The following is a 14,348-nucleotide window of genomic DNA, read 5'->3' as shown; positions in this document are numbered from 1 at the left end:
CAAAAAACAAAATTTCAGAAATTAGTAATCTATCACTTTTTGCCCTAAATGAACACAACATGGTTTTTCACATTTCAATTGAAAATAATTAAAAGGTGACACTCCACAAATGTAAACAATACTTTAATCTGGAAAATCCGTCTAGAAAAATCCAAAGAGTTGTTTTCCTTTAGCATATAATCCTACGGGTAATTCACCGGTCAACAAAAGCAAACATTTCACTGAAAAATCGACGTGCATAGCTTTGAATCGACAAAATCTGAAATTAAAAAATAAAGTTACATCCAAATGAACTGTTTTATCATAACTACTACCGATTTATATAAAGTATGTAAATTTTATAACCCTTTTTTCACAATGAATGTTATAATTTAAGCTTTCTTATGTTTATAATTAAAATTTGTGAAATTATGACATATGGAGAGGTAATGTATCTGTGAAAAAAGTACATACAGTTTGATATGTAGAATCTAAATCTTTTTGAACTACCTTTGTAGACAATGAAGCCTTTCCCTGAGCTATCTGCTTCTGTAAACATTTTGTCCGCTTCCTCTTTCGTGATAGAACTATTGTTACAGGTTAATATATGAATAAAGTCTACTCTTTGAATACGCCCGTCTCCCTTCTTGTCAATAACTTTGAATGCAGCCTTGAGTCGCTCCTTTTCTATATCTAATGTGCTATAATTGGATTTCATCACGGCAACATACTCGTCAACGTCAATAAAACCATCATCTATTGCAAAAATGTTAACATGTATACAAAAGGAATGCATCAACTAAAACGCAAATTTAATGCATAGTAAGGATCTATTCAAAGAAACATGCTGAATGTATTTAGTGTTGCAACAGAGAGAGAGAGAGATCCTCTCTGACTTTATTGGTCTTCTAAGCTAATACCCATATATATAACACCCTAAATTCAGATAAGAGTAATGTACAACTTAAAACCCTTACGATATAACAGACATTCATATCAGGAACCATTAGTTTCACACCGTAATTATTCAACAGCACTCCCACTATCTGTATCTGCAACCTTTAACCACGCTGTGATATATTTGAACTAAAATACTGGTGTTTGCAACTTTCCATTACACTTTGATATACCTTTCAATACAACAGTGCTACTCACGATTGGTATCTGCAACCTTCCACCAAGCTCTAATATTCCTATCACTACTACAATACTACTCACGATTGGTGTCCGCAACCTTCCACCAAGCTCTGATATTCCTATCACTACTACGGTACTACTCACGATTGGTATCTGCAATCTTCCACCATGCTTTGATATCTTTATCCGTGGGATTCATTCCGATCAGAAAGGCGGCGTCTTTCAGCTCAAGTTTCGAGATCCTTCCGTCTTTATTAGCATCGATCAGGGTAAATGTGTACAAAATGTCTGAAACACACCAATTACATGATCATACATAATTCGTTTGATATGCAAATAAAAAAGGCAGAAGTGGATCATAACAATTTCTTAATAAAAGGACAGCAATACAACTTGCATTGACGGATTTTCAAAATCCTTTCACAAAGATAAGGTTGTTATATTTTGCATAATTTACTATAAGTATGTACATGTATAACTTAGTTCTGTGTTGAATACTAGTATCCTAATCTAATCATACAATAATAATATATACAGTAGTTAAATCCAAATCAAATAAAAAACAAAAAATCAAATGGATGTTATACTTGCAAACTGTTCATCCGATAGTTCTTTGGGCTTTTTGACTGTTCTTGCATAAGGAGTGGCACTTATTGTTAACCGTCTTCGTTGGCTTCGGTCATTCTGTTCATCGTCCGACATCTTATTATTATTCACCGAATTACCTTCACAAGTTATCGGAGACACATATACCAATAAGATCTTCACGTTAGTTCTTTTTTTCAGTGAAAAATGTTCTTTCTCACAAAGTTTCGAATCATAACGAGGATTCGCATTTCTACTGTTTATGAAAATAACACATTCCAGATATTCTGTTTTCTCTAATATCTTCGGTCAGAACTTTTTTCCTCGGAATCTTTACCTTGAGGTCAATCTTGAAATTAGAGATCAGGGAGACAAAATATTATTAACATTGAACAGACCTTACCATATAATCCTAATTAATACGTCTCTATATTTAACACGTTCTAGTGCTTATTAAGGGTTTAACAGGTGTTTTAAAGGAGTGAAGATTAAATATATATAAAAACACATGTTTAAATCATCCGTAGGTGCTTTTTTGTTTCTAATTAGGACATCAGTTTCATCCAGTTTTTTTACCACAAAATTTGTCAAATATTTTATAGATATCCTAAAATACATTGAACTCTCACTTTTTTCTTATGTTTTTTGGTAGAAAAAATTCAGCTGCCATCTACACTCACTAGTTTTGACATAATACGTATGATCATTTTTTGTGAGAAACAAGCATCGATGATTCTAATTAAATTTAATGTTTAAGGCATTTAAGGAGTTAAATTTTAGGATTGATTAAGGTGTTAATAGTGTTATTGAAATGTGGACTTTAAACGAGAATGTTAATACTTTTGTAACATCAACTTATTTGTCAGTATATAACCAGTCTCAATTAAGAAAGTGTTCGTACGCAGAACATGCTCTTCCGTATCATAGCACCTGGGATACATTTTGGCGATATTTCTATAAATCCGTGCGACGTGTTTGCAAGAGTTATCCACAAAAGGCCTGCACCTTCAGTGATCTGCGTGAAGCAGTAAATTATATAAGTTGTAATAAACAGTAAGAGGAGTAGCATTTTGAAAGATTTTTGCACAGATTCTTTTTTTAAGTGGCTATGGAAACGTTAATCAATAATCAATAAAATTATTAGCCTTTAAGTGCAATTGTCCACCAGGTTGTATTGAAATCAGACCAAAATCGTAGAAGCTGTAGCCTTTTGAAAGAATTTTTTACATAAACTATTGTAATACTGTCAACAAAAATTAAAAACAATTATGAAGCCATTGTGTACTAAGATCTAATATACCTGTATTTTGTTTTATTTATTTAATTATATATTTTGTTTATTTGTTTATTTATTTATTTTTATTATTTTATTATTTTTTTTCGAAATAAAAACAAATATGTTACAAAAATGGCATTTAGAAAGCATTCCACGTACATTTCTATTTTTAGCAATCATACCAATACCTTTCAAAACCGATAAAATGAATTAAGTGTCTTGTTGTAGTCACCTTCTACAGCAAATTATACTGATATCGAATAAAAACTGCAGGAGGAGTTCCAGTAGCATTTCGGGGGAAACATTATTACAGACAGGCAGATTAACGGATCCCTTTATATCGCATTTATTGACATGTACAAAAGCTTTTGTTGTTTTTGACCAGCAGAGCTAGAAACATACAAATAGCCTCTACCAATTCATTCAAGTTTTCAAAATATGTGTTACCGATGACACAATATTCAACATTTATTGCAAGGTATGACTAAAGAAGGACGAGCCTTTTTTTCGATATAGTGTGTATTTCTTTTTCTTAAAACTGGATAATGTTAAATATTTATATTATACATGTATTTTGCTTATAAAGTGTGTAGAAAGCTACAGCATTCAAAACACCGTAACACGGTGTGGGGGTCAAAAGGTTTAGGTATACGTTTTATTTTGACGTCACTAACGCTGAACGCCGTGGAATTGCAACGACATAATCAACTCACCAGTATTGCCATTCCGTGCTCAGTGATGTGTGTAGAGTTTAACAAATTGAATACATCTGGTGAAACGTAAACATTAATAATAACAGAGCCCGTGTCCTGTTTAAAAACACAGATGTTTTCCGTGATGTAAAGAAGAATATGTCGTTGTCATTGAATTCTAAGAATATTCATGTAAGTTCAATTCATTTCACTGGTTTCATTTTTTTTTAATAAGCATAGAAATTTAAAACGCAAACAATGCAACTGTACCAAGGTCCCTTTAAATACGATGTATATATATTACACATTGCAAATAATAATGCTTTGAAGTCTTGAAAATATGAAAAACTTGCCGTAAATGATAAAAAATATCAAAACGACGAACTGATTTACAAACTAAGAATGGATTATTGTGCGTTATAATTTTTTAAACAATGTTAAATTAAATACATATCAGATGTCAGGAGTGCAACACAATAATGTAACATAGGTTCACTTCAAAATTTAGTATTTTTTGTAAGAAAACTTGTATATCAAAATTCTTTTTGACTTAGACTTAAAGAATTGGCTTAAATGGACAAAAAAAGTGATTTTGGGGGAATTTTATTGTTCCATATTTCTTTCATAATAAAACTTTTCAAACCAGTATTGAAATTTAAAATAACGATCAAAAAACCACATATATACAAGAGAGGAAACTCAATCAAGGTTTAGATCTATCATTTATATCCCTAATGGCATTTTGAAGCATAAAAAACTATAATTTCTTTTTATTATGTATTTTAGATAGTCTTTTACGATGCAATGTTATTTTCATTTTTCAAATAAAGATTTACATATAAAAACTCTGAAACTTTTTATCCATTGTCTATTCTATTACAATTTCAGGAATTAGAATGTATCTACAATATGATGATTTAAGTGGAAAATATGTTATGGGTAGTTGAGTTTTTGTCAAAAAATTTGGTGGTCATTATTTTTTAATTCACCCATATGCCAAATTTCTCCGAAAGAAGTTCATTATAAATGAGAATATATACATTGCCTTAACCATGTAACCCAACGATTAAAATTATATGAAAATAAAAGATCTAAAATAGGTTATTTATACAGACCTGTAAATTATATTATGGTATATATATATATATATATATATATATATATATATATATATATATATATATATATATATATATATATATATATATATATATATATATATATATATATATATATATTCCTTATCGCTCATGCGTATTTGGAATGCAATATATTAGGATATCTTTTATGCAATAACATGCAAGGTAAAGATATATCACATTTACAATTTACTTCAAGTTTACATACGTTAAGATATAACATTAATAGAGTTTTTCTACAAAAACAAAACTAAAACTGTATTACAATTTTTAGATTAAACTTCACTTATTTATGGAATTCCATATACGACAGCCAACTATTTATACTTCCAACTGCTTAGACTGCTAACTGCCAACTGCTCACTGCCTAACTGCCACTGCGCATAGATGTTATTGCCTATTTTGGTATCTTTCATATCTTTAATACTCATGCTTGAATAAACCCTATGATAGCAAACATATTTCAATGATAACAAAAATTGGCGGATTCAGAAATTTTTAAACGGTGAAGGCGAGGAAGGAATAAATACGGGGAGGAGTATTTCTTCTTTTAAAAAATACAAAACATCTTATTCCCACATTTACTTACAGGAAAATAATTTAATAGCTTTTTTCTGACCGGGGAGAGATTAAAGGCGTATATTACGTCAGAATAAAAGTACTGAAAGTACTAAAGGACGGAGGCATGAATACGATAAATTTATATATTGCACAATTTCTTTATCTACAGTGATGTATAAACAATATGCTGTATCAGATGTAATTAAAGTTACTCACAAACTTTTATTTGCGTGCTAAACATATCCGTGCGACCTTCTTTTACTTGTGAATATTTCAAGCTGCAACTTTTTATTAAATTGCATCTTTACATAAGATGTCTTTTCAGACGCTAAAATTAATAGTCGCAATTTTTTGTTTGTTTGTTTGTTTTTGTTTCTTTTTTTTTTTTTTTTTTTTTTTTTGTTTTGTTTTGTTTTGTTTTGTTTTTTTTTTTTTTTGTTTATCAATGTCCCTTTCGAGAATTTTTTACTCATTTTAAAATTTAGACGCCACCACTTGCTGGTGGAGGGCTGCAAATTTAGACCTATATTCGGCACTCAGGGCCACTGGGAAGTGAGGGATCCTCTTCGTACCAGCATCTACTGTGACCTTGCTTTAGACGGTATCATCCGAACAACCAGTTTCCACCTCCCACAGTGGTATTTTAACCCGTGAATTAAGGATCAACTCATTGTTGTAGTGTAAAGTTAACGCTCTAACCACTGCGCCACTCGGGCGACTCGCAGAGAATTAAAAAAAAAAAAACGGTGAATCGCAAATACAGGTTGTTGAAAATAATAGGTAATTATTGAATTATTTGCCGGAATTAAATGTTTTGTTTTTAAAATGAAATACTGTAGATCACTAAATTTTTGCGACACCTTATTTTCGCGAGATAGTCATTGACTCTTTATTAGCGAGACATAATTTTCACGAATTGTTGTTATTCCTCTATATAATCTTAAGGAATACTATTATACGTAGTATAATATATAATGATATATATAATGACATTTCGCGAGCTCACTGTCTCGCGTAAGTACGCGAAAATAAAGTTCTCGCGAATAAAAAGTGATTTACAGTACTCCTTTCTCCGATTTACTCCTTCCTTGTCTTCACAATTTAAAAATTCCTAAATCCGCCAATTTTTGTTATTATTGTAAGAACTACGCACGCTAATACTCAATTCCCGCCTACATTTTACATCCATTTAATTCAACATAAATGGCAATTTGGCCATTAAAACTTGTTTGAATGCAAAGAAAAGTTCATTAGTAATGGATCAATAATTTAGAACCAGTGTCAAAAAGTTAATTGTATTTATTTACAAGTCCTTACATAAGGGGGAAGAAACTTTTATCAATTGAAATCAGGCTTTAAAACATCACCAGATTTTCAAATATTCATGGAAATGGATAAATGATTTTTAAATATCTCTGTATGTTTAACATAATATGTAAAATTCAACATATCAGATTGATAAAGTACATTATTTTTTATTTGTACTCATTTCAAAATGACTTTTTTTTTTTCATGTTTTTAGTCTGTAAACATATGAACATATGGGGGTTGAAATAAATTTCCGTTTTTCGATGATTTCTCTAGTGAAAAACACAAGTTGACTTGGAAGTAGTAGACAGAACAATACTATTGTTCGCCATTCTTTTCTTGCTATCATATGATTTTGTAAGATTTATTCAAGCATAAGTATTAAAAATATTAAGATAACAAAATGGGCAATATTATCTATAAACAGTGAACAGTTGGCAGTAAGCAGTGAGCAGTTGGCAGTAAGCAGTTGACTGTCGTATATGGAACTCCATACTTATTTTTTTTTCTTCTATATCACATCGTCTTATGAACGAACTCAATCAAGGAAATGAATGTGTTTCTTAGAAAAGAACATCATACATGTGGTTTGAGATGAAATCTGAAACAAAGAAATACTATTAGTATTTAAATCTCAATACTCAATAATAAAATATTAAAAGACTATGTAATAAATCATTGCCGAATGCAAATCTGACGACAGATCCCCTGATATCTGTTTTTGTATCCCTTCGTTATTTACCAAAATTATTTTTAACAATTATTATCTTGTGAATTCTGAACTGTTTTCAAAGTGGTAAAAATTATATAAAGACCACAAATTGTGATATCACCAAATGAGGTATTTCCAGTAGAAATATATAGAAAATACCATCCTCTAGAATCTTACACAAATGTCTGGTACAGGGTGTTTCACAATATACGTATGTTCCTTATTTAAATCTAATTATTTTTCTTACCTATCAGAATTCTATTGAAAAACATATAATTTTAAACATCAAATCCTGCATTTTTATTCCATATGAAAAAGTCAAGGAAATCATGGTATCACAATGATTAATTGTGACATAATAATTGTGATATAAACGCCGATGTCATAATTTGAATATTTTTCAAAATGAACTTATCAACATATTGCTGAACTGTGAGACTGTTTTTTTTCTTCAAAACTTTTCGCCAACATTCATTCAGAAGTTGATGAAGGAACTATTCCACAAGAATGGAAGCTTTTTAAGATGCTTATCAAAAGTCTAGTAACAAGGTTAAAGGACAGGTACGGGCAATATGCGATAAATAACACGGTACTCCAGAAAGCCTAGGGACTTCAATAATCGAACATTTATTTGGTGAAGTGTAGACTCTTAGATAGTCTAGCAAACTCCTGAGAAAAGTGTCAGATAGATGTTTTCAGAAATTGAAGTTGGCAATATCAGCATTTCCAGCATATATTGAACTTTGAAATATGATATGAAGTTATCAGCGTACAAAAAATTTTCAATAATGCAATACCGCAAGGAAAGAGTTTGATCTCTGCATTCGCCAATCTCAATCTTTGGGCCTTTTTCTTTGGGGGTTCTTTAGGGACAGGGTCTACAATCCTAGACCACAGATACTGAACGAGCTCAAAAGAAACAGTCTTATAGATGATTGCATCAAGTTGATAAAAACACTTGTCTTATCTTTTTCTTGTGTTTGTGAAATTGAAGATTCAAAATGTAACATATATTATGAAACACCCTGTACCTCAAATTTTTGCGATAAAGTTTGTGTCGAAGCAAAAATGTATGACAAGGTTAAACAAATTTCGAGAAGCATGCAACTTTCATTTGTAGTTGAAATAGTGGAGATCATTTAGAAGATGTAATGTGGGCTTTTGACATTGTGACATAAATGACGTAATTTCACTAATGTTCATACATGTATGAGATTTCGTTCAATGTGTAATATTTTAGTTGGTAATTGTACGTAATGAATCTTATAGATACATGCATCAAGTTGATAAAAACACTTGTCTTATCCTTTTCTTGTGTTTGTGAAATTGAAGATTCAAAATGTAACATATATCATGAAACACCCTGTACCTCAAATTTTTGCGATAAAATTTAAGTTAAAGTAGCAAAACTTCTTGGAAAACTATACTTATTGAAGAACAAGATATCTGATCGAAAATCTATCTGTTTGAAAATGGTGTATATATATATAGTGTACATTTTAAAAACAATATATAATACTTGTATATTTCTTGTGAAAGCAATAAATGATAAGCCTCAAGCATCTTCTTTCATAAAAACAAGGAGAAAGCCCACGAGTCTGAAGCAGTATTAAATCTAAATCAATACTTTTTTACCATTATAATTGAGATATCCTTTTCCATCGGAGTCGACTTCCTGGAATAACTTATCAGCTTCCTCCTGTGTAAACACATTATTGAACAACATAACAGTTCTGAATTCCTGCAGGGAGATTTTACCATCCCCATTCTTGTCTATCACTTTGAATGCAGTCTTCATTCTTTCTTGCTCAATGTCCACAGAAACATAATTATCCGACATGATGTTGATATACTCCTCCAAACTAACTAAGCCATCACCTAAATTCAATCAATTTCACATGAGGTTTGCATAAATATTATGCAACTAAAGATTGTTGCACATGAAATTTATTTATTGCAGAAATGGCTACACGCTTAATTTTGACCCATTGGCCCTAAAGGCAATCTTAGTTGGAATCTTCATCAGAAAAATCAAGGATGCAAAATTTAATATGATTATTCTATCCGAACCCAATAGTGGCAAACTCAATGCTAACAAAATCATTCCAACCCAAGTTATTGCAGGAAAATACAAAATCCATTTTTTTCAAAAATAGAAGTCATGGACTTTTTATCCAAAGATCCTAGAATTACCCGAGCTTTTTATCAGACTACAACATAGTATTAATACAAACTTTACACCCCAGAACTTTCTCAAACTATTGTATAGAATAGAAAAATCTATTTTGGGCAACAGAAGTTATGCCCTTCGTATGACCCAGTGATTTTAAAAGCATCGAATCTAAGCTCTTCATCAGATCAAACTATGGTGCTATAATGATCACCACATATAATCCAGTTTAGAGAAATCAATGTAAGTTTTAGCAACAGAAGTGTTTAGAACCAATTACCCCAAAAGCGATGCCAGACAAGCGCTTTATCAGTCCAATATGTGGTGCAAATATAGCATACATGTATACCTACAATTCCATCTCATATTATTACTCAGAAAACCAGTGTGGTTTACAGACATTTATATAAGTAAAGACGTACGGACAGGTATAAGAAAACTTATCTCCTTCCCTCAATTTTCAGAGGAGGAACATAAATATTGTTTGTGTACTTTATTTTAGGTTTGTGAACTGAATTATTACATCTTCCTACAAGGGATGATAATAAGTTTCATGTGAAATATTGTATCTTTGTATTACTCATACAAGTGATTATAATGTTTCAATTTTTTCAAAAATAGTCAGGGAGAGTACCGTTAGTATCTGCCGCTATAAACCAGTCCTCCAGCTCCTTGTCTGTGGGGTTCATCCCGGCTACTCTAGCGGCCTCCCTCATCTCCGCCCTAGACAGGCTGCCATCTTTGTTAGTGTCAATAACATCAAACGATGTTAATATTTCTAGTCAAAGATTAATAAGAAAGGCCTTTAAATAACAATATCAGGACTCCCGTTGTGATGCCTATAATACAGAATTATTGTCCTCTAACATTCTAACGAAAGCAAGATCAGGAATTAAACCAAAACATGGCTCACCTTTGAAGTCTGTTTCCGACATACCCTCAGGAATTTCCACTTTAGTGGACATCTTCTTTCTTCTACTGCTCATGATCACGCACTATTACGTTCAGTTATTCAATTAATTACTTTAGGATTTGAGAAAACCGTTTTCCTGATTCTGTCAGTACGTGTCACCTGAACTAGGTAAATCTAGGTCCGATTGAATTCCTCTCTAAATAATGGAATTTTACTTTCTCAATTAAGATACTTTTTCTTGAGTTACATAACCCGTATATTATCATTTCATTTAGTCAACACCTGCTCAAGAGGGATTCTAGCAATTGAATAAGTTCTTTTGTTACAGGATTCAATAACATTTGGCGAATTTAAACATGAACTCTTCGTGAAAAACATAAACTAATTAAAAGACAATATGCAGAGTATTAAATTTTTGAAGTACCGGAGTAGCGATACGTTCTGACGAAGTTAAGCAGCTTAGTATCTGCATTACAGGTATCATAGAGAGGACACGTGGAAATGCTAAACACAAATTTTTTCTGCATTTAATTACAAAGATAAAAGGTTACCCTAACGTAACAAATGTACAGTATATACATGAAGGTAATAGAAAAATGCTTATATCACAAAAATATCGCGAAGTTGGAACAATTTTGTTGAATCTTTGCGTAAAGAAGACCCAGAAGATGCCATCTATGTGAAATTTTAATTTTCTTTGGGTACTTGAGAATGCCAAACTCGATTCTGCATTACATCTATATCAAGACACCAGTTTCATCTTCAATAACCTAAGCATGCGATGTATAAGCTCTGCACCTTTCCAAGAAAATGAATTTATGTATTGACTTTTTAAAATCTCCAATATTTTGTGTATCATATAGCAATGTTATAATTTTAAATGTATCACCATGGACAAAATTTTTATTGCAAAGAAACAATTTATTTTATATTTATCTTCACAATTTACCTTAAACAAGCAAACATACAAATTCAAAAAACAAACAAACAAACAAACAATAATTCTCTATTAAGATTGGTATTTAATTCTTCATGTTTCCTACAAATCAAGTACATCTTTATGGATGAATTGTTTTACATAGTGAATTTTATATCTTTACGCAGTCATCGCACTGCTTATCCCAAGTAAGCAGATAGAATATCCTTGATATCAGATATTATAGTTCACTTTGTGGTAAATTCTGGACACTAAATCTAATGACGTAGAACCAGCTCATTGATGATAACGTCACTGGAAGACGACTGAGCAAATATGACTGTTGATAAAATCTAAAACACATTCATTAAAATATCTGTTAAAACTACCGATTCCTGGCACTAGTAATATGACTAGTATTTAAAGATATGTCTTCTGTTATTCTGCATAATATTAACTATGCTCTTGATGTTATTTTTCTAAAAACGATATAAAATTTGACGTGTATAGGCCTACATGTACATGTATATATCGAAATATCATACACGATCATGTAAATAATAAAAACGTTTCATGAATATTTTTTGACAATGAATATTCATGAATATTTATTGTTGGTATTGAAAACCTTGAGGGACCACACTTGACACCCAGAGATTATGTTCGTAATACTTGCCAAAGGTCCAACCTTTTTAGATAGTCATTGTCGAGTTCATATCGGTCTAATTTATTTCTGCAAACGATATTAATCCTTATAAAAATTGATTTACTATAGCTAACTATATTCAAAACAACCCATAGTTTACTTCAGTGCACTATAGTACATACTTTACATACATACTTTGATTTGGTATATATTTTTTTACCTACTTTGGTTGCAAATGATGCGAATAATAAATTTCTAAGTTATTAAGAAAATGGTGTTGAAATTTCTACCTCTCTGCAACCATCCTTATTACTCTATTCAAATTTTTGTCACTTATTATTATACTTTGAATGAAAAAATAAAATCTATTCGGTTAACCATATTCATTTTACTTACATAAACATGACCAAAGTTAATATTTTCAAAATTTTTGATAAAAGTTTGTTTTTATCATCTGTCCTTAAAGCCTTGAATGTCTCTTTAATAGCACATCAATAATGTACACAAAATGTGTAAATTTAGGAAAGAATAAATATGTAAACATACAAATATTCCATTTTGATATGAAAAATTTGTAAGATTTGGAGAAAATAAAATACAATTTGAAATTCATGCTAAAAATACTTTGATTAACTGTATTAAAATATTTAATACATGCACTATAATAAACTATAGTTAACTACAGTGGGTTTTTTTTTAAAGGGCAACTCCTGCTCACAGATTTTGCTAATCCCGTGAATTAACGGATATTGTCATTGCAAGTTGCAAAACTCTATTTAAAATAACTTACCTTCATAATTCAAATACCCTTTTCCATCGGAATCTACTTCATTGAAGAGTTCCTCTACTTTCTTTTTAGTCATTTCATTGTTATTATACATCATGACAGCCTGGAATTCACTCAATGAGATTCGGCCGTCCCCGTTCCTGTCCAGAAGGTTAAAAGCCGCCTTCATTCTTTCCTTCTCCAGGTCAATAGACACATAATTTGCTGACATGATTTTGACATATTCTTCCAGGGATATAAATCCATCACCTACAAACACGAAGAGATTATCATTTATTGAAATACAGATGTATACTTTGTTCTAAAACATAACGTCCATAGATTTTAAGATTTTATTTATGTATTTTTTTAGCCGCTAATTTCTTGTCTAGGTGTCTAATTTCTCTACAACATGCGGGACTGATTAAAATTCTTTTTTAATAATACATAGAACTTCAAAGTTTATTCCAGAAATCTCTGCAATGTTATACCGAAAATATTTCAATACTTTAGTAACTTAAAGTAAAATGAAAATACGCAGAAAAATACGGTCTATAATTTCGCAGATATTTGACGATTTGACGTTAGTAAAAAAAAAGGGGGGGGGCTAAAGAAAATACATTTACATGTTATCATTTATTTTGTATTTGTCAAGATACATGTGCATTATACGAGGATATGTATAACAAAGTTCTCAGGAGTAAACCTTGTATAATCAAGTGTTTGAATTAATGAAATTTTTGTATAGAGTGAAACTATTTCTATTAATTTTTTTCATACCAGAATGTGTTTCTAAAAAGTCATTCTCTCGCATAGTTTTACTTTTATATATGGCTTAATCTACAGGGGATACCAAACTGCATTTAATCAGATCAACTTTCCTGTTTTCACGGAGATCTGAGGTTTTTCAGAAACGTCATAAATATAACTAAGAAGGGAAAATTTTCCCAAGCACTTCTCCCTATCGACATATACGCGAAGTTACGGATATGTGTTGAGGATTTAAATGTTAACTGACCGTCTATATCCGCCCTGGCCCACCAGTCTTCGAGCTCTTTAGACGTGGGATTCATTCCCACAATAAACGCTGCCTCATTCATTTCCTTTCTAGATAGTCTGCCATCTTGGTTTGCGTCGATAATGAAAAATGAAGTAACTATTTCTGTCAAATAGAAATCGAGAGTGCAAATAATCCTGACCTTCACAGTGGAAATTTTTCTTGTGTAGTCGATATTTTTGTAAGGGAATAAGGGGAAACTGTTCATTCTAAAATAAAATAGATGTGTTAATTGGTGAAACACTGATGCTCCGGTATGGCAGCTCAATGCCAAGGTTAAAATTTTTCTAATGTAGGTCAAAAACCAAGATCAAGAGTTCAAAAATGTTGATACTCAAAGGTTTTGCATCCTCGCAATGCCAGGGGTCCTGAGTCAACACGATTCCATGGGATCCCTGTCCAAAATTTTTTGGGAGCTTGCTTCTCTCATTGGGAAGCATCAATTAAATTTAAGCTTTCATTAATAGTTAGATAATGTAAACAGAAAGGAT

General features: G+C 31.2%; 3 protein-coding genes across 3 annotated transcripts; all 3 read right to left on the bottom strand.

The window, feature by feature from the left end:
* Positions 1-185: 185 nt before the first annotated feature.
* Positions 186-1,818, bottom strand: LOC133186530 (calmodulin-like). The gene is made up of 4 exons (XM_061321763.1): positions 1,704-1,818; positions 1,261-1,404; positions 490-735; positions 186-259 (listed from the first exon to the last, which is right to left on the bottom strand). Exons 1-4 carry the CDS (start codon positions 1,816-1,818, stop codon positions 219-221), a joined length of 546 nt encoding a protein of 181 aa, XP_061177747.1. The 3' UTR covers positions 186-218.
* Positions 1,819-7,240: 5,422 nt separating this feature from the next.
* Positions 7,241-10,545, bottom strand: LOC133187269 (calmodulin-like). The gene is made up of 4 exons (XM_061322626.1): positions 10,473-10,545; positions 10,194-10,337; positions 9,025-9,267; positions 7,241-7,278 (listed from the first exon to the last, which is right to left on the bottom strand). Exons 1-4 carry the CDS (start codon positions 10,543-10,545, stop codon positions 7,241-7,243), a joined length of 498 nt encoding a protein of 165 aa, XP_061178610.1.
* A 1,146-nt stretch (positions 10,546-11,691) lies between these two features.
* Positions 11,692-14,065, bottom strand: LOC133186529 (neo-calmodulin-like). Its single transcript, XM_061321762.1, has 3 exons — positions 13,819-14,065; positions 12,825-13,070; positions 11,692-11,741 (listed from the first exon to the last, which is right to left on the bottom strand). Exons 1-3 carry the CDS (start codon positions 14,063-14,065, stop codon positions 11,701-11,703), a joined length of 534 nt encoding a protein of 177 aa, XP_061177746.1. The 3' UTR covers positions 11,692-11,700.
* Positions 14,066-14,348: the final 283 nt, after the last annotated feature.

Source organism: Saccostrea echinata, unplaced genomic scaffold (assembly GCF_033153115.1).
Source record: "Saccostrea echinata isolate AGI-Se365-2 ecotype Australia unplaced genomic scaffold, CSIRO_AGI_Sech_v1 ptg000014l, whole genome shotgun sequence".
Taxonomy (NCBI): Eukaryota; Metazoa; Mollusca; class Bivalvia; order Ostreida; family Ostreidae; genus Saccostrea; species Saccostrea echinata.
The sequence above is the reverse complement of the archived record's forward strand: the minus strand, read 5'-3'. Positions and strand labels throughout refer to the sequence as shown.